The sequence below is a fragment of the Arachis stenosperma genome, chromosome 9 (genome assembly GCF_014773155.1).
Source record: "Arachis stenosperma cultivar V10309 chromosome 9, arast.V10309.gnm1.PFL2, whole genome shotgun sequence".
Lineage (NCBI taxonomy): Eukaryota > Viridiplantae > Streptophyta > Magnoliopsida > Fabales > Fabaceae > Arachis > Arachis stenosperma.
Window position 1 is genome coordinate 12,809,231 of NC_080385.1, and position 26,681 is coordinate 12,835,911.

Here is a 26,681-nt window from a genome sequence, read left to right on the forward strand (position 1 = left end):
TTGCAACACCTTCCGAATTGGATAATTCTTTTCTTGCAAGAATGGCAACGGTTTTTGATATCCATGCCCAGAACTCAGAAATCATACTGTGGATAATACTTAAATTTGAATATATACAAAGTTAAGCACATATGGTATTTGGATTTGAGACTAATATACTTAGGGATTTCACTTCTTACTTTTGTGTTTCTCGATAATGTTGCTCTTTTTCTCATCATTTTCATTTGAGGAGTGCTAAGTCCAATATATTTTGTGATTTGTAGCCATCAATTAGCTATTATAGGTGATTTTAATAGTGGGAGATTTTATTTAAGGATGTGAGAATATTCACTTTACTTTTACTGATTAAGTACTGGCCAAATTTTAATAAAGCTATTGGCCTCTAAACTTTTCTTTCTCATTTCGAGTAATATTTATTTTAAATCAATTTTTTCTAAAAAGAAATGTTCAAATATTTTAGTTTTTAATAAATTTTAATTATTAAATAAATTTTTAAATTTTTGTTGCATTCAACAAATCAGTCTTATATCATATTGTTCATCTATATAAAGAAATTGGCACAAGAAATTGAAAAACTTTTAGTGATTATTATGTTTTTATTATATAATGACAAAAAAAGTTATCAAAATTGAACTTAACAATTGATTCATTTATCAAAATTAAATATTATACCTAATTTAATAATAAAATTTGTTATTGAGAATAAAAATATTCGATTAAAATTTTTTGGAAATTAATTTGCAATATTATTCTTTTATTTCCATTTTTATGATTTTAAAAAAAATAAAAAAAAAGACAGAAAATAAGCCTACAAAAAAAATTCAGTATATTCTAATGTATAATTAATATATGTTTCTAGAAATTTTAAAATTACTTAAATTAAAACCATTGATTTAGAATTCATATAAAATAAGTTCAAAAAGCATGTCAAAAGTTTCTGCATCGAGTGTGTCTAGAAAAAAAAAAAAAAACTACCCTTATTTATTGGTAGAGAAATTCGCTAAAGGAAATAGATGCATGTGATCATTCGTAATAATACAACAATAATAGGCATTTATCATAGATTACTTTTTGAATCTCAAGTGAATCTCAAGTGATGAAAGTGTACATGAATGGTGTGTTTGTTTGAGGTGAAAATGGGAGGAAGGAAAATGGATGGAAAGAAATAGGAAGAAAAATAGTTAGGTGATTTTTTCTAAACCCATGGCAATTTTGTGGGTAAGTTACCCTTGCACATGTGTCTTCATCTCAGCCATTGATCAAAAAAATTTTCAACCTTGCATTAATTGCATTCATTGATAATAACAAAAGCCTTTAATGAATATATACTATAACAAATACTACATTAATTATTGTATACATATACTATATAGTGTATTGAGGAACATTTATAATTATAATTTATAATCTCTAACTTGTTTTTCATTTTATAAAATACCCTCCATCACTTTCTGAAATTCAACATGCATGTCTCACAAGCCTTTAATTCATGTTTCACTTCCTGGAAAACGCATAGAACCCACTGCCCACTGGTTTTTTCGCCTTCGTTCTATACCCACTACCCAACCCTAGAATTTGTTATCCTAGAACCCACTACCCAACCCTCTTTGATTTTTAGTGTCCATTTAGCAAGAATGATCTCATTCGAGTAACAGGTTCCGGAACTGGTACTCTGCTTTCGTCGGATTGGCGTCGACGTCAACTCAGGAGAGGGCGAACGTTCTTTACTGATGTGGCTCCGGTAGAGAATTTTGTAGCAGAACTTCTGCTAGATCTGAAGCTGTGGCTGCTGGAAGCTGGTTTACCAACATTCATTTTTCGGCTGCCTTCGAATTAGGTGCGTCGGATTAGGTAAAGGTCACCTCCCTCCGACTCCGACAGTGCATTTTTTATCCGTTGAAGCTCAACCTCTGGTTCTCATCAAGGTATGTCCGATTAAGTTTTTTTGTTAATCCAGATTAGTTTAATTTTGATGATAGTCTATGCCTTTTCAACGGTTCTCTGTTTACGGTGTTGGGTTGCTATTCTGGATTTTGGAAATAAAGCAACATTGTCCAGTTCTATGCTGTGGCTAGGTTTGGGGAATTGAAATTAAAACCTAATACTGGGGTCCAAAACAATTGGGTTAGTTTAATTGGATTTGGTTCATTTAATTTTACATGCAGCTTAGTTTAGCTTTCCTTCGTTGCTGCCATTGGCTCTGTTTATTGACATTTTTGGGTAAAATTATGGCAGGGGTTAAATTATGTCCATAAAAGAGGATGATGTTAAGAATGATTCTGATAATGATTTGGGTGATGATTTCGATTATCAACCGAATGCAGAAGATGATGCTGATGACGACGATGTGGATTCGCTGGATTCCACTAGCAAGAGTGAAGAAGTTTATGGTGTAAAAAGAATAGCGGATTTAATGGTGGAGGATATTTGGAACCTGAAGTTTAGGACGGAGGATGAGGCTTGCCAATTTTATAACGCTTATTCTTGTTGGCATGGATTTGTAATGAGGAAGGACGACGTGGTTAGGGATAATCAAGGTAGAATCATTAGCAGGCAACTTGTTTGCAACAAAGAGGGCTGGAGAAATATGAGGTATCTCGATCTGGATGATAGATCAAGGGAGGCAAGGTCACTAACGCGAACCAAGTGTCCAGCTCGGCTTAGGGTAAAGCTTGACTACGACTGCGGTAGATGGAAGGTATCATGTTTTGTGGAATCTCACAACCACGATCTGACGCCACCCCAATTTGCGCATCTGGTATCGGCCAATCGTCGTCTTACTGTGACTGATAGAGTCCAAGTGGAAAATCTTCATAATTTTGGTGTCAAGAGCTGCCATATTATGGGGTATATTGCATTCCAGAAGGGTGGATATCATCATGCTGGCTTCACACGGAAAGATTTGTACAACCACATCGATCGCTATCGTCGGGCAAAAGTTAAAAACGGGGATGCCAATGCGGCAATAAACTATTTGATTGGCAAGTCAAACAATGATCCGCTGTTCTTTGGAAAGTATACGTTCACTAGTGACGAAAGGCTGGAGCATATTTTTTGGGCAGATGGGTAGTCAATTATCGACTATCACTGCTTTGGAGATATTGTTGCCTTTGATTCAACCTACAAGAAGAATAAATACAACAAGCCTTTGGTCATTTTCTCTGGATGCAATCATCACGGGCAGACTGTTATCTTCGGCTCCGGCCTACTATCCGACGAAACCACAGAGACGTATAAGTGGTTGTTGGAAACCTTTGTTGAAGCGATGGGTGGGAAAAGTCCAAAAGCAATAATAACTGACGGAGACCTTGCCATGCGAGATGCAATCAAGAATGTTCTGCCTGATGCGACCCATCGGTTATGCGGCTGGCATCTGCAGAGAAATGCATGTGAAAATATAAAGAATCCTAATTTCCTACGCGATTTTAAGGGTCTTATATACGACAACAACGACCAGAGAGACTTTGATCGGAGATGGGCAGCCATTTTGGATAAGCACAACCTTCTTGGCAGTACCTGGATGGAAAAGACGTACGAAACTCGTGAGATGTGGTCCCATTGTTTCCTCCGGGATAAGTTTTTCGGTTACATAAGGACGACATCACGTTGTGAAGGTATAAATTCTCTCATCAGATTTTATGTTAATCGCAAGAACACCCTCATTGACTTCATGCATAACCTGGATAGGGCCTTAAAGGAGTATAGAAACAACGAATTAATAGTTGACTTTAAGTCTCAGTGCTCAGAGCCAGTGATGCTTACCTCGTTGGAGGTATATGAAAGATCTGCATCATGTTATTTCACGCGAAACATTTTCAAGGAAATTCGTAATGAGATTCAGAGGGCAGGGGCTTTGAATATAACGGTACTAAGCACAACCTTGGACAAGGTAGAGTTCAGTGTGACTGCTCTCGGAGACCCGGCCAAAGATCGACGGGTGGAAGTCGATAGAGGTAAGAATCTATTCTCGTGCTCGTGCAAGCTGTTTGAATCACGTGGTATTTCCTGTAGTCATATCTTCTGTGCCATGAAGTTCGAAAACATACTTGAGTTTCCAGATTCGTTGATATACAAAAGGTGGACAAAGAATGCAAAGAACGAATTTATTAGCACAGAAATGCCTGTGAATGATGACATCGAAAGGGTCTTAAAGTTTCGAGTTGGAGTGTTGGCATCGAATTGCAACAAGCTGTGTGATATTGCTTGCAAGGATCTTGCAGACTTTGATGAAGTCCAGTCTGAACTTGTCAATTTAGTTATCCGCCTGCAGTCACGCAAACAAGGCAAGTCAACTCCTAATGTTAACGTGGAAGGCATCAACGATCCCTTTGTTGTCAAAAGCAAAGGAGCCCCTTCCAAGAGGTCTTCTTGGAGGAAGAAGAGAGCATGCTCTAATTGCCACAAGTACGGTCATTACTACAAGCGCTGTCTAGATCTGATGCAGCATAGGGTGGAAGGTAATCCTCGCAATCGATCATACGACAATGCATCAGCCAAGGACTCAGGTTTTAGTCCAGAAAGGTTTGCTAATTCTTCGAGGTCATTCTCAATTAAGTCTGAACACCACTCAGGACCTAATACCAAGGTACGATTTGTTTATTCGAAATAGACTCCTGCTGTGAAAATCTTGTTCGGTGTGTGTCCCTTTAAAAACCATTAAACTTGTGAATGTTCCTCTGTTTGGGCAGCATTTTAAAAAGGGTGGAACAAGGAAGTTTACGACGACGGGTATGAGGAACCGGAAGGGTAAAGACAACACTTTTGTCGAGGTAATTTTTTTGAATGTAAACATCTAATTTCCGTGTCATGAACCGGGTAAACTAATGAAGATCTACTTCTTCTTGTCAAATAAAAAAAATTATAAAACAGATGAGTCTCCATGAAAGCAGCGAATCCATTGACATCGCGTCCAGGAATGGTGTTTTCAATAAAAATCTCGACTCGTTAACACAGGTGTTATGCGTAAAACTCCTCCATGCGTAAAAATTATGGTTGTATGCATTATTATAGTTTTTGATTGGGGATTATCATGTTATCAGCAGGTGAAGGAGTCACAACAGGACAAGAGACATTCATTCACGAACTATGAATGCGATAATGATGTCATTGATGATAAATGTGACACACGACATGTGCAGATGGATGTCCGAGATCAGTTACCGTCGTCACTGTCTTGTGGCAACAAACAAGGATTGTACATGGCATTGTTCGCGTCGATGCATAGGACACTTTGACCATTTCAAGGAATTAGTCTTCTGAATTTAGTGCAATGCAAGTATAATTGGTTCTAAGAGCGTGATCTATCCTGATTTACTGACCGCAATGTAATTGTCACTGCTTGGTTTAGAGGAGTTTTAAGTTGTATTTATTTACGTTAACTATGAATATGTCCATTAGGGTGATAATTATGTTCGATTATATGTATGTGATTTGCTTACATTGCTGTATTCTCGTTGCAGTAAATTGTGGTTGACTTTTGGGTAACGACTTTCTACCATTGTGATTATGCATTTCAGTTGATCAATTAAAGTTGTGTAAATTGATTTTTTCCGTACTTATTCCATTATGATGACAACAATGTTGAATAATATGCATGTGTTTTGCTTACATTGCTGTAGTTTAGTTGTGCTGTTTATTGTGGTTGCATTTGGGGTAAGGACTTCCTACCATTGTGGTTATGCAATACTGTTGAAAAAATAGAGCTGTGTTAATTGATTTGTTTCCTTTCTTAGTGCATTTGATTTAGCAACCAAATTATTAAATTGAATGGGTTGTATTATCCAAGGTTTAATGGTTCATACATGGTTTTAAATCTCTTTTGTAACGTTGAGGTTGTGAATCTACTTTGTTATTATGGATTTCCTGTATGCATTGAAAATTTTATTCAAGGGGAAATGGCACACTGTGTATGAAAGAAGTTTGAAAATATATATAGATATATGAAGCAGAAGATTCGTAAACACCAACACATTTCTAATGGCTCATATCATAGTTTCGATTATTAGGTTCAATAACATTTTGATGGTGTTAGAGTCTTACATACTGACAAAATTTAACACTAGGAACAATAAATGTTTGAAACACTGCGGACATTTCCTTTAAGTTGTACAATAGCTAATTTTTCTATGTTATCAGATCCTTCACTACGGCATGACTTTACTTTGATAGGCATGGTTTTGCTCCCTGGGATTGAGAGCTTGAATGTTTCCAAAATGTAGTCATCCAGCATCCGTAACATTGTAGACTATTATGACCTGATATTAAGAAAACTCATCATGAAAAATATACACAATAGATGAACCAAAAAAATCAATGAATTCAGTAAAGCTGAAGAAAAAGGATCCACGAAACTGCTACTTACCCTTTAGCCTGTGGGTTCTAGGTTCTTCATGAGTTTTCTTTCCCAATGTTCTACCTACATACAGAACAACAGCCTATGTTACATACAAGTATATAACTTCAAAGAAATACATCACATGGACCAAAGTTCCATTAGTCGTATTCTTTTAATAGCTATACTGCATGCACCCAAACACCAGCCGGGACACTTGTACTCTAAATTAGAAAAAAGAAGCATTTTTTTTTAACCTCTAGACGGATATCTTCCGTGGGAAAAATGAATCGGTACCCCAGCACAAGTGTCTAAGTTGGTTTGGAAATGGTTCTTCTCGTCTTCACCATCTTCAAGTCTCGGGGGAGAAGCAACGTCATCTGTTCCTTTTGCGCATCCTCGTCGTGCAATAAAATGAGATATCGTTAGTTAATATTTTGCTTTTTTCAAGACAAAACTCAAGGCAGTATTATCGAGGTCTGTAGCCGATGACATGTTGTCGAACTTTAATTTAGTGTGTCAAGCCGACTACAGAAGACGTTCCTTGTTCGGCTAAGTGGGAAGGAGTATCAACTCCAATTTTGTCAGAGCTACCAACGGGTGACGGAATAAAAGTCAGACGGAGGAAGGTAGATGATAGTGTTTGGTTAAATGAAGGTTGGTATGCACTTCCTGAGTTCTTAATACTAAAGCATGGATATTTCGTGGTTTTCTAGTACGATGCTGAATCCGTATATGAATTAATTGTGATCCACTTTGACTGATGCAAAGAATGACTAGTCAAGTTTGAAATGTTTTCATAACGACCAGTAGGGAGTGATACTGAAAATCATTTCCCACATCCCGGTGCTCGTGACGGAAACGGATCAACCTCGAAAATTCAATCATCGGTTCACTCAGTAGGGTCACAAGGAATTCACCATGGATTTACCAGTGCACAAAAAAACCACAAAATACCCATGCCTTAGCGCTAAGAAACCAACAATTCCATACCAACTTTCATTCAAACAGACACGAGCATCTATATTTTTTTCTCAGTCAAACCTTTTTCCCGTCACCCGCTGGTACCTCCGACAATTTGGTGTTAACATAGACTAACCAATTAACTCTGAAAATTTTATTCACATTACAACTATCACGCCATTGTCTTACCTTCATGGTCAGATTTGTTGGGTGCTTTGGGTTCGGGTATTCAGTGGATTCCTTCAATACGACTGCTTCCGGCGACACCTGTGACTGCAGTTTCCAGCATCCGAATGGCGACGGCAACCCCATGGCTGTCAATTTCATCGACCAACGTGCATCTTGGATCACAAAATTCCACCCAGCAACACTTGGAATGAACACTGCGAACCCGAACATAATCTGAAATCCCAGACAGACACATCAGGTATAAAACACTCAATAAGTCATTCATCAAATCAATTATATACATTAACATCCATGTTCCAACAAAATCATGTCCAAATACTCAACCCAATATAATGAATTCACAAATTATTCCATAAACCGAGAAGAACTTACCATCGTATCGACGATAGAGCCACTTTGATTTAGCGAGAAACTACCCATCCTTGTGAGACAATACAGGGCATCCACGATACTACCGCTAATTGTGACGATTTGTGGAATTAGGGAAAACCTCAACCGAACGAGCGTTGATGGGGTTGAAGACAATCTGCCCATTTATACAACCCTCGCTTGGTGTTGGATAGTGTGATCTTGGATGTGGATAAAGTCTTATCTCATTAGGATCGGCAATTTATGGTTCTCGTTCTTCTCTTCCAGATCCACCTCTTCTTAACTATGCTCTAGACCTGCAAAATGAAACCACATGATCTCCACTGCAAAGTGAATAAGCCCACACCACCCATTGGCCCAACTACCTTAAACAAGTCTACCGCTTAAGACCAAGACCAAAAACACAACGCAATAACCCAGCCCACATACCACCCATTAGAACCACATAATTTTACTCTATCAGCCGGCTCCCCCATCAACAAAATTGGCATGCAAGCTTGCAGAGCTCTGCCAAGCATGTCCCCTACATCCACCATCCTCGCCCCTTGTCAACATCCCATTCAATCTATATCCTTTGATCTGTACCATATAATTGCCCCCTTAAGAAATAAAAAAAAGGCACACACTCCACGATAGACCAGTGGCCCAGCTGAGATCCTTGCCCAACCACAATAAATTACCCACCCTAGAGTCATTAAAAGAAACTACGGTTGGGCTATTATACTCATTGATTGGGCCGAACTAATTTTTTACTATTCTATTTCATATATCAAACCGCAAAACATTTTTCATTAAACCAAGATTAAAAAAAAAAAAACTGGTTACATACGGCTTCATTCAAACATTACCGGTGTTTTCATCTTTCTCGACAAACTTTTTTATCTTTAACATTTTAATGTCAAACCAAACCAATTTTTTAGAAAAATCCCCCCCTTAAAGTGTCAATTTTAAACCCAACATATAAAGAGAATTTCACCTACAAAAATTTGAGGAGTTGTTGTCTTCCTCACCTATTGGGCCACATTTTTTTATAATTTTTCGTAAAAGCCCAACAAAGTAATCAATTTATTCTGGCTACTCTTCAAAAAAAAAAAGGTAACTCTGCCATTTTTAATGAGAAACTAAGTTTTGTCCAACCAAGTTAGAATGGAAAAGTCAATTAAAAAACGATCACAAACATAATTAATTTGCGAACGCGATGCTGTTTTAGTTAATACCAAAAGTTGATTTCAATTTAACAACACCAAAAAAAAAAGTCATTATAACTGTTCAACAAACAAGACACATATAATACTCTCTACACCTACTGGAAAAGTCTTAGCATGATATATTTTGACAATGAGGTCAAACACAGGGGCTAAGCGCCTTCAATCACTCATCCTTATGCATCCTATCTGCATCGAACCTGGATGATCGTCACTAGCTCCGTTGATATCACCTCGAAGACACCCACGCCACCTGGCTTGAAGTTGCACAATGAAGCAAAGTTCTCCCATCCTCCAAAAATAACGCCGAAGCTACCATCCATTTTTCCACTGTACCATGTATATGTAGCTTCGACCTGTATGTGGCCATGTGTGAGGATGAGAGGGTGCCTCTGACCAGTGAAGTGACTGAGATGAGGGACGTTCGGCTGATTATAACACAAGAAATTTCAGTTAGTATTATCTACTTTAACGCTTACTTCAATAAAACAATATTTCAACCAAAATGTCTTAACAACTTAACGCTTACCAATAATCGCGACGACATCATGCGAGCAGTTAGGTCCATCACAAAGAAAGGCCACTTGCTTTTGACCTTTGCCGTAACCGCTCTAGCACTGGCTGAAGGAGGGATGTTGATACACTTTGCAATTTCATAATTACCAATCCTTACATATGGTGGTTCTTCAGGATCACGGAGTTGGTACGAGTTCTCAATGCCACCAAAATCAAAAATCCTGACTTGGAAAGTGGAGTTTCCTTTGTGTGTGAAATATAGCATGGAGTCCAGATTGATTTTGTACATCTGATAGAACTCCTCCCAGCCTCGAGTCAATGCAATTTTTCCACTTTGGAGTTGCGTCCAGAAGCACCGACAGGGGTTATTCCTTCCGTCAGGCACAACCAGGTCCAGGTAGGGGGTACGGTTTGGTAGCTCATCGGGAGTTATAGGTAATGACTGTTACAAATTGGTGAAGTTCTGTCAAAACATCGATAGCATTACAAAAACTCTAAAATTAAGAGGTGTTAAGGAAACGGATGTCAGTTACCAGTTTGAACATTGAAGGCCTTATTACTGGCTTCAGAAACCTCATCTTGTAGCTCTGTGTCGTACCGTTATCAATCTCTTGGACTCTCTTACCCTTGTCCTTCAAAGTCGTCGTCTATGGCAAGTGTCACACAGTTGCCAAGTTCAAAAAGAAACAAGGTCAGAGTTCATTTTAAAAACCCATACAATCGAAGCTTCTGATTTAAAATCAACACACATGCATGTTTTTGGAATTGGAAACTAGGTGGTTCAATTTTTCCACACACAGTGCAACTATATTTTGTTGTAATGGTTTACTTTCGTGATCTATTGAATCTTTAACAGAACAATCTTAATCAAACCTAAATGCATAAAATCATTTTCAGACGAACAAATCAGAAACCCAAATCAGTCCACCAATCATTTAAAAAATGCTTAACCATCTTAATTTGATTTTACTACGATTGCATTTTTAGTACATTACCACTACATGCAGATGATGATTAACAACCGACCACTATCAGGAGAAGAGTTAGGATAGAGTTTCACCTTGTTTGACATATTCTCCGAGACGAAGCTGTTGGAGTCGATGCCTTCAGCAGTGTATTCTGTGTTATGTTGGGGTTGCTTTAAGGGTTTTTTTTGAAGGAAGATGGAAGGTGAATACTGACTAATGAAGGATACTTATGTTACACGCTTGTGAATCAAAAGAAAATATAAAGTAAAAAATGAGGGGTTAAAAAACGCGGCATTTTAAAAAAAAAAATTAGTGAGTAATTTAGCTACTTAAACCTTGTGGTTTTCGATAATCTCCAACAAATATTCTGTTCTATCCCAATAACTCCCCGTAAATCCCTCTCCTTCGAAGTTTGTTTTCAACGAAATACTGAATAAAATTTAATTTAACTTCAAAAAAAAAAAGAAATCCTAGGAAAATGATATTATTAACTGATTGCTGTTAACCGCATTAATTTATGCAAAGTTGCTGGAACACATTTTAAGATTTAAGTAAAATAATTAATTTAATAAGTCGGTTTATACGTAACTACTACTATTTTCTTTGAAAATTAAATTCTTCAACATTTGATCCTATCGAAATTAATGCTAGATTAAATTACCGCTAGAAACTCGAAACAAACGTTTTAAAATTTTTAAAATTAAATTCAGTTTTTTAAATAACCTTATTATTGGGTATCTTTTTTTCTTTTTTAAAATGCCTGTGACTACCTATTTGATAACTATTATTGTTTATATTTAGATTCTTTAATGAAAATTAGTAAACTACATAAAACTAAAAATTTTTTTGCACATTTATAAACGACACATTTTCAAAACATTTTGATAATAAATGAATTAAAGTTTATGTTACGTTTTCCAAAATTTTGGATAATACAGAGTTGGCTAATAATAAGTACCCTCTACCACTGATTCGACGTTTGGATTAATTTTACATTAAAAGGATTAATAAATTCTCATCTAACATAGTCACATAGTAAAACAAATGATATGAAAAAAGGTGAGTTACGTTCGTGAATCAACTATTGTTCATCTGAAAACTTCCTTGGCATCTCCCTCCCTTCAACTACAGCCATCGTTGAAGTAATTAATCAAGAATGGAGTCTGGATTCCGGTAAGCATCTTCTTCAATTTTTACTACCTCCTTTGATAGCAACCGTATCTGTGAAGAATAAAATAGACCATATTGAAATAACTGCATGCATATATTAATTAAATAAAGAGTCACAAGATGTTTGGCAACTCCCTTCTTTTATGGTTTCGGGCCACTGTGTTTTACTCCTTCTTGTTTCTACATGTTGGTTTAGGTATATTAATGCATTAAGGAACATTCAACAATCGTACAACCAGTTCTATGTGTTTGGGCTATTTGCAACAGATGTACGTATATCCACAACTTTGCCTTCTTTCGTTGTTATGATTCTGTTAAAAAACGTTTGGAAAACTAAGTTGCCATGGTTTTGTCTTGTTCCGCCACAGGATGATGTAAAATTTCCGCCTAATATTGTGAATCTCTTCAAGTGGTACAGTACCACTGATCTTTATTTGGTTGACACTCAAGACAATTGCCTCCACATCAGACCCAAGCAAGACGGTAACAGGTTCTGGATAAAGGGAGCTGATTTAGGGAGGATACGGCGCATGTACAGACGAAGTTCTTTACTGAGTGTGGAGCTTAGGTACGTTGGCTGGGGAGTGTTCTACATGCTCGTCCGGGACATTAACCGGAAAGATGAACCTCCGTGTGTTGTTGATGAACTGTATGCAGCAAAGGTTTTGCCTCACTATATCGTTCAACGCTTAGCTTCGGTGTGCGGGGCTTACTTCAACAAAGAAGCCCAACTTAGAGTCTATCAGACTGAGATGTTCCTTAGGAATCACCGCCGGATCCAACAACAGCAATATTTCGATACTCAGCAGTCAGGGTGAGTAAAAAATGGACCATTATTTTCTGGTCTAATTTTTCACGTTATCATGTTTTCTGCCTAAATTTTTTTAACTCAACTACAGTGTAAACAAGAGGCAACATGGTGGGGGGGCTGAGGCAGGTCCTAGTAAGCGGCAGCGACCCCAGACCTCTCCTGAATCGTCTGTCAACCAGGGGTCAAATTAACAGATTTATGCAGACCTATAAACTTTCTTGTCTATTGTAATAAATCAAAATGTTATCCTTAATGTGTTATTTTGTATGTGATGTAATGTGTTTGACATTTGGTGATCACTTGTGATATACTATGGTTTGTATTTATGGTGCGTATGTTGCTTTCTATTTTATTGCGTCTATGTTTGGTTATCAGCGGTGTATCGACCAGATATTGACTGCTACTGCATGCAAATACAATGCTACTGAATGCAAATGATCCTATACGCACGGGCCCACTTAAATGTCATTTAGAATTTTTGGTCATAGTGTATAATCCTTGACATTTTAGAAAGATTTTTTATTCCTAACAACACCTTTAGGGCCCACGAATAAAATTAAAACTTATACACAAATTGTCTGCCACATACACCAGTCCGAATTTAAAATGACCAACTAAAAAGGGTGAACTTCAAGTAATATAGTTGAAAAAACATTCCTGCTATGTCTCCTACGTTAGTCCCAGTAAGTCCAACTACATAATAATATCTTGTGTTTGGGAGGTACATGGTGTAGGACTCCAAACGACATTAACTTAATTAATGGTCGTAGGGTTTGTTATTTCCAATTTAAACTTCATGACCACAGCCGAATAAGGAACCAGATTCATCAAGATTCTATCAACAGAATCAAGTAACATGGAAAGATAATCTAACTTGGATATTAAAATGAGCCTACAACGTATATTTCATCTCCCTTAACAAGTAAAGTTTCTGTTGGAACTAGATTATTTTGAAAAAAAGACACTAACCTTTATCGTATATTGTATGACTAATTCACACAGCGATAATGTGTTCCTGTCCACCATCTGATCCAACATTTCATGCCTTGTATGGTATGATGAACGACATTTTTGTCCCCCATGATAATGCGCGGGATTGATGCGTCGTTGAAAAGAACGAAAGCAAAATCACCCGATTCTTTGTCCCTCCGAGGCATGACTGTCACCCTTTAAACCACATGACCAAACATGTGGCAGAAAAACTCAGCAATGCCCTCTGCAGTGGGCATGGACTCTCGACCGAAGCATACAGTCAGTGTCTTTGGACGTTCCGCGTCATCCAGCTCCTTGCAGACGTACTTCTGCTTTCCCTTATCTTGCTCAGTTTGCCTTCCTCCTTGTTGCATATGCATTCCTCGGCCATTGTTATGTCTACTCAATGCCTCTGGTGCAACCGATATGCACTGGTCCGGTGTGTTGAAACCCAGTAGTTCTTTAGGAGTCCTCTGGTACTCCAACCACACCGCATCCATCGTTATGTCGCCTAGAATTCTAGATCAAATGGTTGATAGGGTATCGGGAATTAGAGTTAGGAGGACGGATCTCATCCTATGAACCTGGTATAACGTGAGCTCAGTTTTCAGCACGTGTCCGAGGGTATCGAGTTTTCTGGACTTCTCCACAACCCAAGAGAACTCCTGAGATAGTAAGCATTGCAAACAGATGACACATTCATCGGCAAGACTGTTCATAAACCAGCCTTCATTTTTTATGGCTGTTTGCACAATACCCTTCAGTCCCATTGTCTCCAGTGACAGTAGAAATGCCATCACCATCAGGGACTGTTTAACTTCACGGTGAAGGACTTGCGTCAGCATCCTGAATGCAGTTCGATCGATTCCATGAAATATTTTCAAACATTCGATTGCCATGGTTGAGGGCTTCCTTCTAGTATCCATGTTGTATGGGTTAGAATTTGTAAGCATATAGTTTGTAGTTGTAGTTTTTTATGCTTAGACCACCAACTCATTTCCTCCTTCTTGTAGTCATGCAGCATGGTCTCCACTTTATTGCACCATCTTCTTGCTCGTAGTCCTAGACTAACCATCACCTACCTAATTGGAATATTATTTATTGATACCACTAGGTGCGGTTTATGGTTTCTTCTTGAAAAAAAACATGTGATAACTTTATCTAGTAAGGCGTAATTGGAATTTAATTGCGTAAACCTCGCCATATCCTATGAATCATAACAGGTTATTTACCATATGCAGTAATAATTTTTGTATACTACATTATCATTTTAATTTACATAACTGAATAGATGTTACTAATTAATTCTCTAATAAAATTAATATTTATAGACCAAAATAAAAATAATATATAAAAAGTTCGAAACTATATTTTTATAGAGAAATGAAAATCATTAACAAAAAGTTAAATATTTATGCTGGTAGTGATTGAAATAAATGAAAAAAATTTCTGATAGGGTTAATGGTTTAGGGTCTTACAGTGAATGATCGGTAGGTCTTTTATTGAACGGCTTCGTGTATACTATTTATTGTTTGCCGGTTTCCGGTTTAATTCGCACGGTCCAGTGTGTACGGTTTTAGTGAATAGGCATTAGAGTGAACGGTTTCGTGCTAATGGTTTACTGTATGTCGGTTTCTGCTTCAACGTGTACGGTTTAGGGTTCGCGGTTTCGTCGTTAGGTCTTATGGTGAATGGTTCTGTGCCTCTGGTTTTTTGTTTGGCGGTTTCCGGTTAAATGTTAACGGTTTAGGGTTCACGGTTTGATCACTAGGTCTTTTAGTGAACGGCTTCGTGTATATAGTTTATTGTTTGCCGGTTTCCGGTTCAATGCGCACGGTCCAATGTGTACGGTTTTAGGGAATACGCCTTAGAGTGAACGGTTTCGTGCTAATAGTTTATTGTTTGGCGGTTTCTGGTTCAACGTGTACGGTTTAGGGTTCGCAGTTTGGTCGTTAGCTCTTAAGGTGAATGGTTATGTGCCTCTGGTTTATCGTTCGGCGGTTTGCGGTTCAATGTGTACGGTTCAATGTGTACGAGTTAGACAGTAGGTCTTATCATGAATGGTTCTGTGTCTATGGTTTATCGTTAGGCGGTTTCCGGTTCATCGTGGACGGTTTAGGGTTCGCGGTTTGATCGCTTGGTCTTTTAGTGAACGGCTTCGTGTATATTGTTTATTGTTTGCCGGTTTCCAGTACAATGCGCACGGTTCAATGTGTCCGGTCTAGTTACTAGATCTCAGACTGAATGGTCTTCGTGCCGATTGTTTATTGTTTGGCGGTTTCCCGTTCGATGTGTACGGTTTAGGGTTCACGGTTTGATCGCTAGGTCTTACCATGAATGGTTATGTGCCTCTGGGTTTTCGTTTGGCGGTTTCCGGTTCAATGTTTACGGTTTAGGGTTCACGGTTTGATCGCTAGGTCTTTTAGTGAACGACTTCATGTATATTGTTCATTGTTTGCCGATTTCCGGTTCAATGCGCACGGTCCAATGTGTACGGTTTTAGGGAATACGCCTTAGAGTGAACGGTTTCGTGCTAATAGTTTATTGTTTGGCGGTTTCTGGTTCAACGTGTACGGTTTAGGGTTCGCGGTTTGGTCGTTAGCTCTTAAGGTGAATGGTTCTGTTCCTCTGGTTTATCGTTTGGCGGTTTGCGTTTCAATGTGTACGGTTCAATGTGTACGAGTTAGTCAGTAGGCCTTATCATGAATGGTTCTGTGTCTATGGTTTATCGTTAGGCGGTTTCCGGTTCATCGTGGACGGTTTAGGGTTTGCGGTTTGATCGCTTGGTCTTTTAGTGAACGGCTTCGTGTATATTGTTTATTGTTTGCCGGTTTCCAGTACAATGCGCACGGTTCAATGTGTCCGGTCTAGTTACTAAATCTCAGACTGAATGGTCTTCGTGCCGATGGTTTATTATTTGGCGGTTTCCCGTTCGATGTGTACGGTTTAGGGTTCACGGTTTGATCGCTAGGTCTTACCATGAATGGTTATGTGCCTCAGGTTTTTCGTTTGGCGGTTTCCGGTTCAATGTTTACGGTTTAGGGTTCACGGTTTGATCACTAGGTCTTTTAGTGAACGACTTCATGTATATTGTTCATTGTTTGCCGGTTTTCGGTTCAATGCGCACGGTCCAATGTGTACGGTTTTAGGGAATACGCCTTAGAGTGAACGGTTTCGTGCTAATAGTTTATTGTTTGGCGGTTTCTGGTTCAACGTGTACGGTTTAGGGTTCGCAGTTTGGTCGTTAGCTCTTAAGGTGAATGGTTCTATTCCTCTGGTTTATCGTTCGGCGGTTTGCGTTTCAATGTGTACGGTTCAATGTGTACGAGTTTGTCAGTAGGCCTTATCATGAATGGTTCTGTGTCTATGGTTTATCGTTAGGCGGTTTCCGGTTCATCGTGGACGGTTTAGGGTTTGCGGTTTGATCGCTTGGTCTTTTAGTGAACGGCTTCGTGTATATTGTTTATTGTTTGCCGGTTTCCAGTACAATGCGCACGGTTCAATGTGTCCGGTCTAGTTACTAGATCTCAGACTGAATGGTCTTCGTGTCAATGGTTTATTGTTTGGCTGTTTTCTGTTCGATGTGTACGGTTTAGGGTTCACGGTTTGATCGCTAGGTCTTACCATGAATGGTTCTGTGCCTCTGGTTTTTCGTTTGGCGGTTTTCGGTTAAATGTTAATGGTTTAGGGTTCACGGTTTGATCGCTAGGTCTTTTAGTGAACGGCTTCGTGTATATAGTTTATTGTTTGCCGGTTTCTGGTTCAATGCGCACGGTCCAATGTGTACGGTTTTAGGGTATAGGCCTTAGAGTGAATGGTTTCGTGCTAATAGTTTATTGTATGGCGGTTTCTGGTTCAACATGTACAGTTTAGGGTTCGCGGTTTGGTCGTTAGCTCTTAAGGTGAATGGTTCTGTGCCTCTGGTTTATCGTTTGGCGGTTTCCGGTTCAATGTGTACGGTTCAATGTGTACAAGTTAGTCATTAGGTCTTATCATGAATGGTTCTGTGTCTATGGTTTATCGTTAGGCGGTTTCCGGTTCATCGTGGACGGTTTAGGGTTCGCGGTTTGATCGCTTGGTCTTTTATTGAACGGCTTCGTGTATATTGTTTATTGTTTACCGGTTTTTAGTACAATGCGAACGGTTCAATGTGTCAGGTCTAGTGACTAGATCTCATACTGAATGGTCTTCGTGCCGATGGTTTATTGATTTGCGGTTTCCGGTTCAATGTTAACGGTTTAGTGTTCACGGTTTGATCGCTAGGTATTTTAGTGAACGGCTTCGTGTATGTTGTTTATGGTTTGCCGGTTTCCGGTTCAATGCGCACGGTCCAATGTTAATTTTATGATTTTTTTATTATTTTTTGTTCATATCAATTCCTTTTTTTCTATCTTTAATTACATTGTATTTATGTTGTGTATGAAATTTTTTTATTTTTTTATTCATATAAATTTTATGTAATTTTTATTGTATTTTTTTGTTCATATGATATATGTTGTTGGTTTTATGAAATTTTTATTATTTTTTATCTGTATGATTTTTTTCCTATTCTTTGATGCACTATATCTTTGTTTTATACTAATTTTTTAATATTTTTATTTTGACTTTGTAAAATTTGTGATTGTAATTATTATTTATTACGTTTATTATCAAAATTTTGTATAATATAAACTATGATCCTATAAAAATTGACAAAATAACTAAAAAATTAATTATAAATAACAATAGAGCCATAAATAGTGAAAATTTATAGTCCAAGATAATACTAAATTAAAGAGTACAGGTAATATTAGAAAAATTATTGAATATTTTTTATTGTTTAACATTATAAAATTTATAGTGCTCTCTTTCATAGTTTTTTGTTGTATTTATTTATTTATATAATAAATATTTTTTATATTATTTTTGTTAGGTTCTGTTTTTGCTTTTGTATATAAAAAATAATTTAAATTGATGTCTCTTTTAGTAATTTTTTATCTAAAAGTGATTTTGAGTAGTATAATCCATACAACATTTATTTTTGCTATAATCAATTTTGATACAAATATTGCCAAACATAAATCACGTTAACCCAAACTTACTTTTCATCAAAATCAATTTTGTAAAATCAATTTTAAGCAAACGCACCTTTGCAAACTGAAATCCAAACACACACTTAATGGTTCCAGTGTTAGAGTGAATAAATCCAATGTTATGATACTAATAAAAAAGTTCCAAACACATTACTGATAGTTAGTTTTAAGTTTCGTTATTATCTTTCGGGGAAGGAAGTGCTTTGTGATGAGGGATGGGAAGTTCAGTCTCCTATAAGTGATAGGTAACGGGCCTAAAGGTGGAAAGCAAAAAAGTCATTAGGCAATAAATTAGGGTGCACCATAAGTTAGATGATGAGTGACCATGACAAACGAAAAATCAAAGATCTGTGTGGGAGACAGGTAATGGTATACACATAGTTAATGAAAAGGAATATAACTCATAGGAAATGGAATAAAAATTCCCCTTTTCTCGAGCTAGCAGCAAATACGTGTATTATTTTCATGCTAACCTTTTCGAGTGTTTAGCCGCGCATTAAACTCTGTTGCGGACTAAATCTTTGACCGAGTGTGTGAAACAACAAGAGATAACAACAAACATAATTCTGTTATATGAGCATGTTACTTTATGAGCAACTTAATGGAGACAAGCATTCATTACGAAAATTAAAACAAATCTTCCAGTCACCGATTGGTAAAAGAAAAAAAATAGACGGTTACCAGAAAATGTTTAATAGCTTTGACTACAGAAAAGGAAATTAAACAAATGTATTGAGTTGAATAACTTCAAATAGATTTAAAGGATCGGTACCTCGACTAAACGAAAATAATTTAAAAAAAAATTGGTTGGAGCCTTATCTTTTACCAATTAGAAAAAAGATTTTTATGTAAATTATTTTTATTCAAAAATTTAGGAATATACACTGGAAACGTAAACTGCCTGATATATTAAAAGGCCAAAATCCAAATATCACTCAATTGTCAAAACTCCTTTGAATAGTAGGGACAACCTACCATGTTTGTCATTCTTTAAGAAATTGTGCCTGCTAGTGGAGTGCAACTCATTAACTGAACATGTTGCAGTATTTTTCATGTTTTTTTTAAACAAAAAAATTAAACAGCTAAAACACCCAATGGCTGCCAGAGGAAAGCGACGCTCAACACAAAAAATAGAAAAGGGAGACGACGAAGCCAAAAAGGAACAAAGTAGAAAAATCTCAAGAAAAGTTGTCGATAAGGAAGTGATAGAACTGTCATCAAGGTTAGAATTAAATTACATTTCCACAAACTAGTGAAGTCCTTTTATAACGATTCCAAATATAAAGTATTCATATTTTTAAGTTTTGTTTCTCATAGTCTCCGAGGAAGCACCATGCATGACCAGCGACTACATGTAAATTTTAACGGTGGAGCCAGCAAAGAGATAGGCGACGACTTCGGTAAAACTACAGTCGTAGAACCTTCCCTAAAAGAAGTGGTAACGCAAATGTCGACGATGATGAATACACTTTCAAACCTGATTGCTTCCCAGACCAAGACGTGTTATCCTGTGTTTGGAACTATGCCACAAACAATCAATCTTCGAAATGGGCCGCCCGATAACTTCAGCCCCACATTAATGCCTGTGATCATGAGCAGATTCAGCATGCCGTCCGGTACTCTTGAGAGGAATCTGGATTCGTCCAAGAAGATTAGATCCAACATGTCAAGCATTCATCAAGCCGCGGATTCAAAATCGCATATGGCTACAAAGTGTTGTTCAATGTCTCCGAAGTGTGAACAGACACCGCCAGATGATTATGTTATTTGCCGAAGTTTGTTCAGTGATGATGGTACTGAAAAGAAGACAGCTACAGAACCAGTTATAACGAGTAGCTTAAACAAGGCTGTATATGTTAGCTACTTCAACCCGGCTGACAGAAAATTGCCACTAGCGAATGAAATCGCAAAGATACCTGCGGTGGGTTATATCATGTTAAGTAAGTGTTAGAGATTTGTTGTGCTGGTTTACTATTAATAAATAACGGCTTAGTTTTCGTTGTATCAGTGGAAGCCTGTTCTGTTCCGTCCCCCAGCTGATATGGCACTGTGCAAGGACGAAGTTTCAGTCGTAACCTACGTCTTTGGTTCAGATCTGGAGGATAAAGAACTGAATTCGGAGATAATTTCACAGACAAACTTGTGGCACGCTAATAGGAGAGTCATGTATACTCTGCTGCCGAACAAACCATTGGTGGACGAGGTATGAATTTTTCAGTCATTAGCCTTCGTTAATTTCATAAATGAAACTCCTAACATATAAAATAATTTTAACAAGAGAATATATGTTTATATTTTTGTATATTGGCCGTCAATCAACGAACGCTGAAGCAGATCATAAACCTCACATCAAGCATGCTCATGTGTGATGCACGCAAGGACACCGGTTTTCCCTGCTTGTGGTTTTTACCCACTACATTTTCGGTGAGTGAATACCATTAAGAGGATCTCCATCTCCTGGTTTCCATTGATCTTATACATGTTTATGAAAAATCAAATTTCAGCAATTTGCCCTTAATTGGACTCACTCCCCAAAGACTTTGAAACGCTATTACGCTGAGGAATACATGGGAGAGTTTGAGTCGTTATGCAAGGTAACTTTCTAATTTAATTCTCGTAATATATGATAATGTAAATAAAAAACGCTTATTCCAATATAACTTATTTGTGTATATTTTTGATAGATTTTTGTTCCAATGAATGAGGATAACATGCACTGGTACCTGCTTGTAATTGATATAGAACAAAGACACCTAATATTACTGGATTCTAAACCATGCGTCTCAAGCAGAACCAGACGCCGTCGTTGTGCGAAGCTAATGGTAGTGTTGCAAAATTTCTAATAGGCGGAAATAGATTCTAAATTGCTTAAACAGACACCAGAGTTGACACCTGAATTAAATTTTACTTTGATTACAGGCATTGTTTATTGAGGAGATGCTTGATGACTCCACCTTCTATGCTAACCAAACAACACACAGACCAGTAATTTCAGAGTATCCTATAATACACCCTGCAGAAATTGGCGAGCAGAACGATGACTCGTAAGAAACCTTACAAGTTATTATTGATTGTTGAGTTCTCAATTACTGAGATGCATCAATGAATTTGCTAACGTGTGATGAATACATTTTCCTTCTGCACAAGTAAAAGAGACCGCTAACATATTTATTGATGTTGTAATAGTGCTATACATTGCTTTTTCGGCCAGCCTTGGTTACGGAAGATAATAATTTTTTACAGTACCATTTCGTCTGCTATGATTTTTTTTCCCTTAGGAGTTAAGTCGGTTATAGACTTCAATAAACTTTTTTTTACATATACCAGGAATGATTGTGGAGTTTGGGTGACAACCTGGATGAGGGAGTGCCAATGGAGGAGTAACTACAATATTAAGGTAGTTATAAAATAAAATTCGTTTGATGGTTTCATATATTATCTCAAAATTTTAATCTAACCTATGCGTCTGAATTCTTTTGTTTTTTCTCCTAGGTAAATGATAGCACTAGATTACGGCTGGCTATTGATCTGGTGATGAATCCGTTCAATTTGAAATTCCAAGAAGTCCTTGAAGCAGCAAAGAAATACTACAACGAAATATCTAAAAAGGAAGAGCGATTGGTTAAGGGGTTAGGAAGTATGCTCTGAGTTATTTATACCTAAGGCATTAAAATAATTGTGTCCATTGCATAGACTTTTAATACTATAATGCGTGCAATAAGTTATTCTGGTTATGTTATTTTAAGTACGTTCTGTTAATTTTTTATTGACGTTTTGTGTTGCGCTTACTGAAATTGAAAAAGCTACTGGGTCGTAAAAAATATGATTATGTTATTTGAAGTACTTTATGTTAATTTATGAATGGAACAGCACATTCTGATATGTTAATAAAGAAAGGTTTGCATGATTTCGTATATTTTGTCAAACAATTTAGTAAACTGATTTCAATAATTTACCTAAATATGAACACATATTAAACTTATTATTTTTTAATTTTATTATGTGTAACCTTCGTTATGTTTATTCATCTAGTGATACGTATACCAATGCGTGGTTATTAAACTACATTTACATTTACCAAAACATGAGTAATACAATTCAATTAGAGTTTATTATGTGTATTTATTATTTAGTTTAGATTTACGAAAAGGTTTGATGAGTGATGAGGTTTGAATCCTAATGGATGGCTTCAATATATCCTGTCAACTTCATTTCCAACCGGTGTGACCTCTGGTTTTACCCTCTTTAAAAGTAAAACTTGACTTCCTAGAGAAAATCATTTGACAACACCATTGTAAACCCTCTCCTAATTCACTCACCGCGCCTATCAACTTCAGAGACTAGTCACTAATATTAGCAAACAAAGATGGAGCCAGAATTTTGGTAAGCAGATAACTATTTTTTTCATTTTGTTAACTATTTTTTCCACACACATGACCATCTGTCCTTGCATGGTTTGTTCTTTTTTAACATTGATTTCTTCTCAAGTTTCGGTTCTGTCCTTCCATGGTTTCTTATTCTTAACAATATTGACTTTTCAACATTTGGTTCGTGGTGGCTACCGGCTAGTTACGTCAGTGCCTTAAGGAACGTGAGAAGATGCCCTGAACAGACTTTTGTCCTAAACCTATTCCCAACAGATGTAAGCTTACTTCCGGCGCCGCAGACACCACTTCTCCTTACGTTTTTTTATCTAATTTTTTTCAAAATCTGTTTAACATCTAATTTTGTTTCTCTGACTATAGGAAGATATAAGGATTCCACAGCACATTGTATGGCACTTTTCGTTCTTCACAACCAGTGATTGTACTTAATAGACAAACAAGACAACTGTCTCCATATCCACCCAACTAGAGACGGTGATAACTACTGGATCAACGCAGCCGACATGGGGAGGATAAGATCTCTCTTTCGACCAACTCCACGGCTTATGCTGGAACTCAGTTACGCAGGTTGGGGTATCTTCCACATGCTTGCATGGGACCATACTCGTTCGGTTAGAAATGCCCAGAGCCGTTGATGAGATATATGCCTCCAACATATTGCCGGACCAAATCAAACACTGGCTGGCGGACAGATGCAACGTACACTTCAACAAGGATGAACAGGTGGCTGCGTTTGAGACTGAAAGGTTATTACGCCGGCAGCATCGGAGGCAAGAAGGTTCACCACCGCGTCCTCACGAGTCAAGGTAACAATAACTTGTTTACTTAGGAAAGTAAATCTACATACTTTATTATATTCATTGTTATATAATAAATTTTCCAAAATTACTGCAGGTTCAACCGCCGTCAACAGGGGGGAGGTGCAGTGGGAGGACCTAGTAGGAGGGCAATCGCAGGACCTAGTAGGTGGTATGGAAGAAATTCGCCATCTGACTCTTCCGACTCGTCTGTGAACCAGATAACACCATCATCGTAGGACAAAAGAGGACAGATTATTTTATTTAAGGTTTATTGGTGAAATAATATTTTGTAGTAGTGTTTCGATAGCCATGTCTATATGTACATGTTTACTTTTGTGGAAATCTTCGATTAGTATTCTGTGTAATAGCTTTGATTTTCTGAATGTAAATTATGGTGTTGGACTTCGTTATTTTGTTAATGTATATACATCTATGGGTTTATTTTTGATCAAGTCTCACACAAGTCTACCATCACAAGTATTTTTTTATTCCGGTCATTATTTGTAAGAAATTTGGTAACAACGACTTTTTTATCATGGGAAAACTTGAATGTTGTTTACCTGTGCTGCATGGATGAGGGTATGCCAGTGGTAGCTGGTAACATCCTAATTAGGTATTGGAAATACTTTATGCTGAATCTGCGGAAATGATTAATTTGGGAGTAACATGGGTTTTTAGGATGAGGGGTTGTAATGTTGTGATAAGGCAAAAAAAATTGGAAATAAGTAAACAGATTAGTGAGTATATCAAAAAATAAAAGTTAATAAAAAACAGCTAAATACTGTATTATTGGAATTCCAACGGAATTTATTTACTAGGGTAGGAAAAAGCTTTGGTAGACGAGACAAATTAATGGTACAACACCTAGTTCAAACAGGTTACGATAACACCGGTAAATACAATATTCTGCCATATCAATTCTCGTTGGATGCAACATCTCACACAATTAATAAGTTAGACTAATTAGGTTATACTTAAAAGAGAGGAACAGACTTCAACAATTCAAAAACTACAAAGTAAACACAACCAAAAACCAAGACTACGAAAAACACGCGTCTAGTAAAATGACTAAATTCCAACTTCCCTTGCCGATTATTCCGGATGAACTGCTACAAGAAATCTTCCTGCGAAGTAGTGCCAAAGCTGTAGGGAGATGTATGTGCTTGAATAAATTCTGGCACCGACAGCTACGCCAACCAGAGACATGCATACAACACATGCAAAGGCAGAAAGTGTTAGATCAACATGTTTTGTTTCATGTTGGATACTCACTACTGTTAATGGGTTCAGATTCACTATATATAGTGAATGCTGCTTCTGGAGAAGAAGTGCATGTTCAGCAACCTTCGGAGTTGGCATCCATGGGTGGTTTCGTATGGGAGTGTCAAATGGGAAACATATGTTTCAAGTTCCCGTGAACAAGACGACACAAGACTTTTGGTGTGGAATCCGACAACACAATGCTCTAGAGAAATTTCCGACCCCCACAGGGACCACGGTAGATCGTATTTCCCAGTATATGGTTTCGGTCATGTACTAAACTCAGATGCATACACAATCATACATATGTGCAAAAGGGACATAGCTGATGCTTACGTTTTTTTCTCTAGATATTGTTCAAGGCGTTCTACATGGTTTCACTGCGTTGATTGTCTCCCTGGTGTAGAAAAAATTGACCCTAACTTTGTTTTTAATAATGGTCATGCGTATTGGATAACTGGTACAGGAGATAGCTATGCTACACCCAAGTCTGTTTTATGTTACAGTGTTAAAGATGAATCATTTAGCGAGGTGTCTATCCCAGTAGGTGCAATATATACCGTTCACAATTTACTAACCCACAAGGAAAAAGTTGCACTCCTCGCTCATACACACAATGAATTTGGTTATGTCGCAGCAATTTGGCACTTGAATGAAGACGCCGATGGAAACAAAATATTAGAGCAATACTGCAAGTTTGCGAGTCGAAGCATCAGAGAAAATCCAATACTATTCGTGGATGATAACCTACTTTTGTTGGTGAACAATTCAAAGGAAAGAGAGTTACTCGTCAATTACAGGTACAGAGAGCTTGTGTTGACAGAATATGACATCGAACATGGCACTAGAAATCTATTGGTGAGGAGAGCATGGCGATACCCAGAAACGTCACACCCGATCACAGTAAGGTCTACACTCAAGTATTTTGCAGGGATGTTTTCTGTCTAGAAATAATTGACATTTAGATCTACTCCGACTACATGTATTGTGGAACTTGGTTGAAACTCTATGTTTAGTATTCCGGTTGAAGTTAATTATGTTTTTTTTTTGTTAATGAAATCCCCAGAACTGTTATGACACTGGTTAATTCCTAGTGTTTTTTCTTTCAGTGAATGGTCTTTACAATTGTATGTTTTACATTGGTTTGAAAGAGCCAAAACTAACAGAAATGGTTGCATAACAACCTCAATCTATCTAATTCGATGTGTCATGTAGTGTTCCTCATGTACAGGATATTTATAATGGTGTTATTCTGTTTATAACCATCCTAGTATAAGGATTATGTGAGAAATAACATAATAAAGATTGATCAAATTAACGGTTAACACACACATGAATGAAATAAATAGTTACCTGGAGAAACTTGGTTTTCTTTTAAAATTCCGGAGAAAGTTGGGCTTAACAGGTTTCAAGCCAGTTGCTGCATTAATCCTCACTTGAATTATCCACTAATTGTTTTTGTAGCTGGCCCAAATTGATAGATAGCCCACTTTACTTTTAGATAGACTTGAACTACCAAAAAAAAATGTCTTTCCAGGTTAGTTGACCCAGCCCAATCCCAAGTATGACAGAAAGACTAAATAGTCAGTTAATTAAAGTAAAAAATGCTGGCGAAAAAAAATTTCGATGACCTTTGATCATATACTATGTTACACCTTAATACCTAACCA

At 37.3% G+C, this 26,681-nt stretch overlaps 2 protein-coding genes across 2 annotated transcripts; one reads left to right on the forward strand and one right to left on the reverse strand.

Moving 5' to 3' along the window:
* The first annotated feature begins 2,245 nt into the window (after positions 1 to 2,245).
* On the forward strand, positions 2,246 to 5,234 carry LOC130949083 (protein FAR1-RELATED SEQUENCE 5-like). The gene is made up of 4 exons (XM_057877910.1): positions 2,246 to 2,981; positions 3,099 to 4,585; positions 4,689 to 4,769; positions 5,043 to 5,234. The coding sequence occupies exons 1-4, from the start codon at positions 2,246 to 2,248 to the stop codon at positions 5,232 to 5,234; spliced, it is 2,496 nt and encodes an 831-aa protein (XP_057733893.1).
* An 8,784-nt stretch (positions 5,235 to 14,018) lies between these two features.
* On the reverse strand, positions 14,019 to 14,420 carry LOC130949084 (uncharacterized). Its single transcript, XM_057877911.1, has one exon. The coding sequence runs from the start codon at positions 14,418 to 14,420 to the stop codon at positions 14,019 to 14,021; it is 402 nt and encodes a 133-aa protein (XP_057733894.1).
* Between the last annotated feature and the right edge of the window lie 12,261 nt (positions 14,421 to 26,681).

Excerpts from the sequence above, each read along its gene's own strand:
- LOC130949084 (XM_057877911.1), bottom strand. The coding sequence starts at position 14,420 with ATGGATACTAGAAGGAAGCCCTCAACCATGGCAATCGAATGTTTGAAA.
- LOC130949083 (XM_057877910.1), top strand. The coding sequence starts at position 2,246 with ATGTCCATAAAAGAGGATGATGTTAAGAATGATTCTGATAATGATTTG. Across the intron at positions 2,982-3,098 it reads GGCAATAAACTATTTGATTG|ATATTGTTGCCTTTGATTCA; the intron begins GCAAGTCAAACA and ends ACTGCTTTGGAG. Across the intron at positions 4,586-4,688 it reads ACTCAGGACCTAATACCAAG|CATTTTAAAAAGGGTGGAAC; the intron begins GTACGATTTGTT and ends CTGTTTGGGCAG.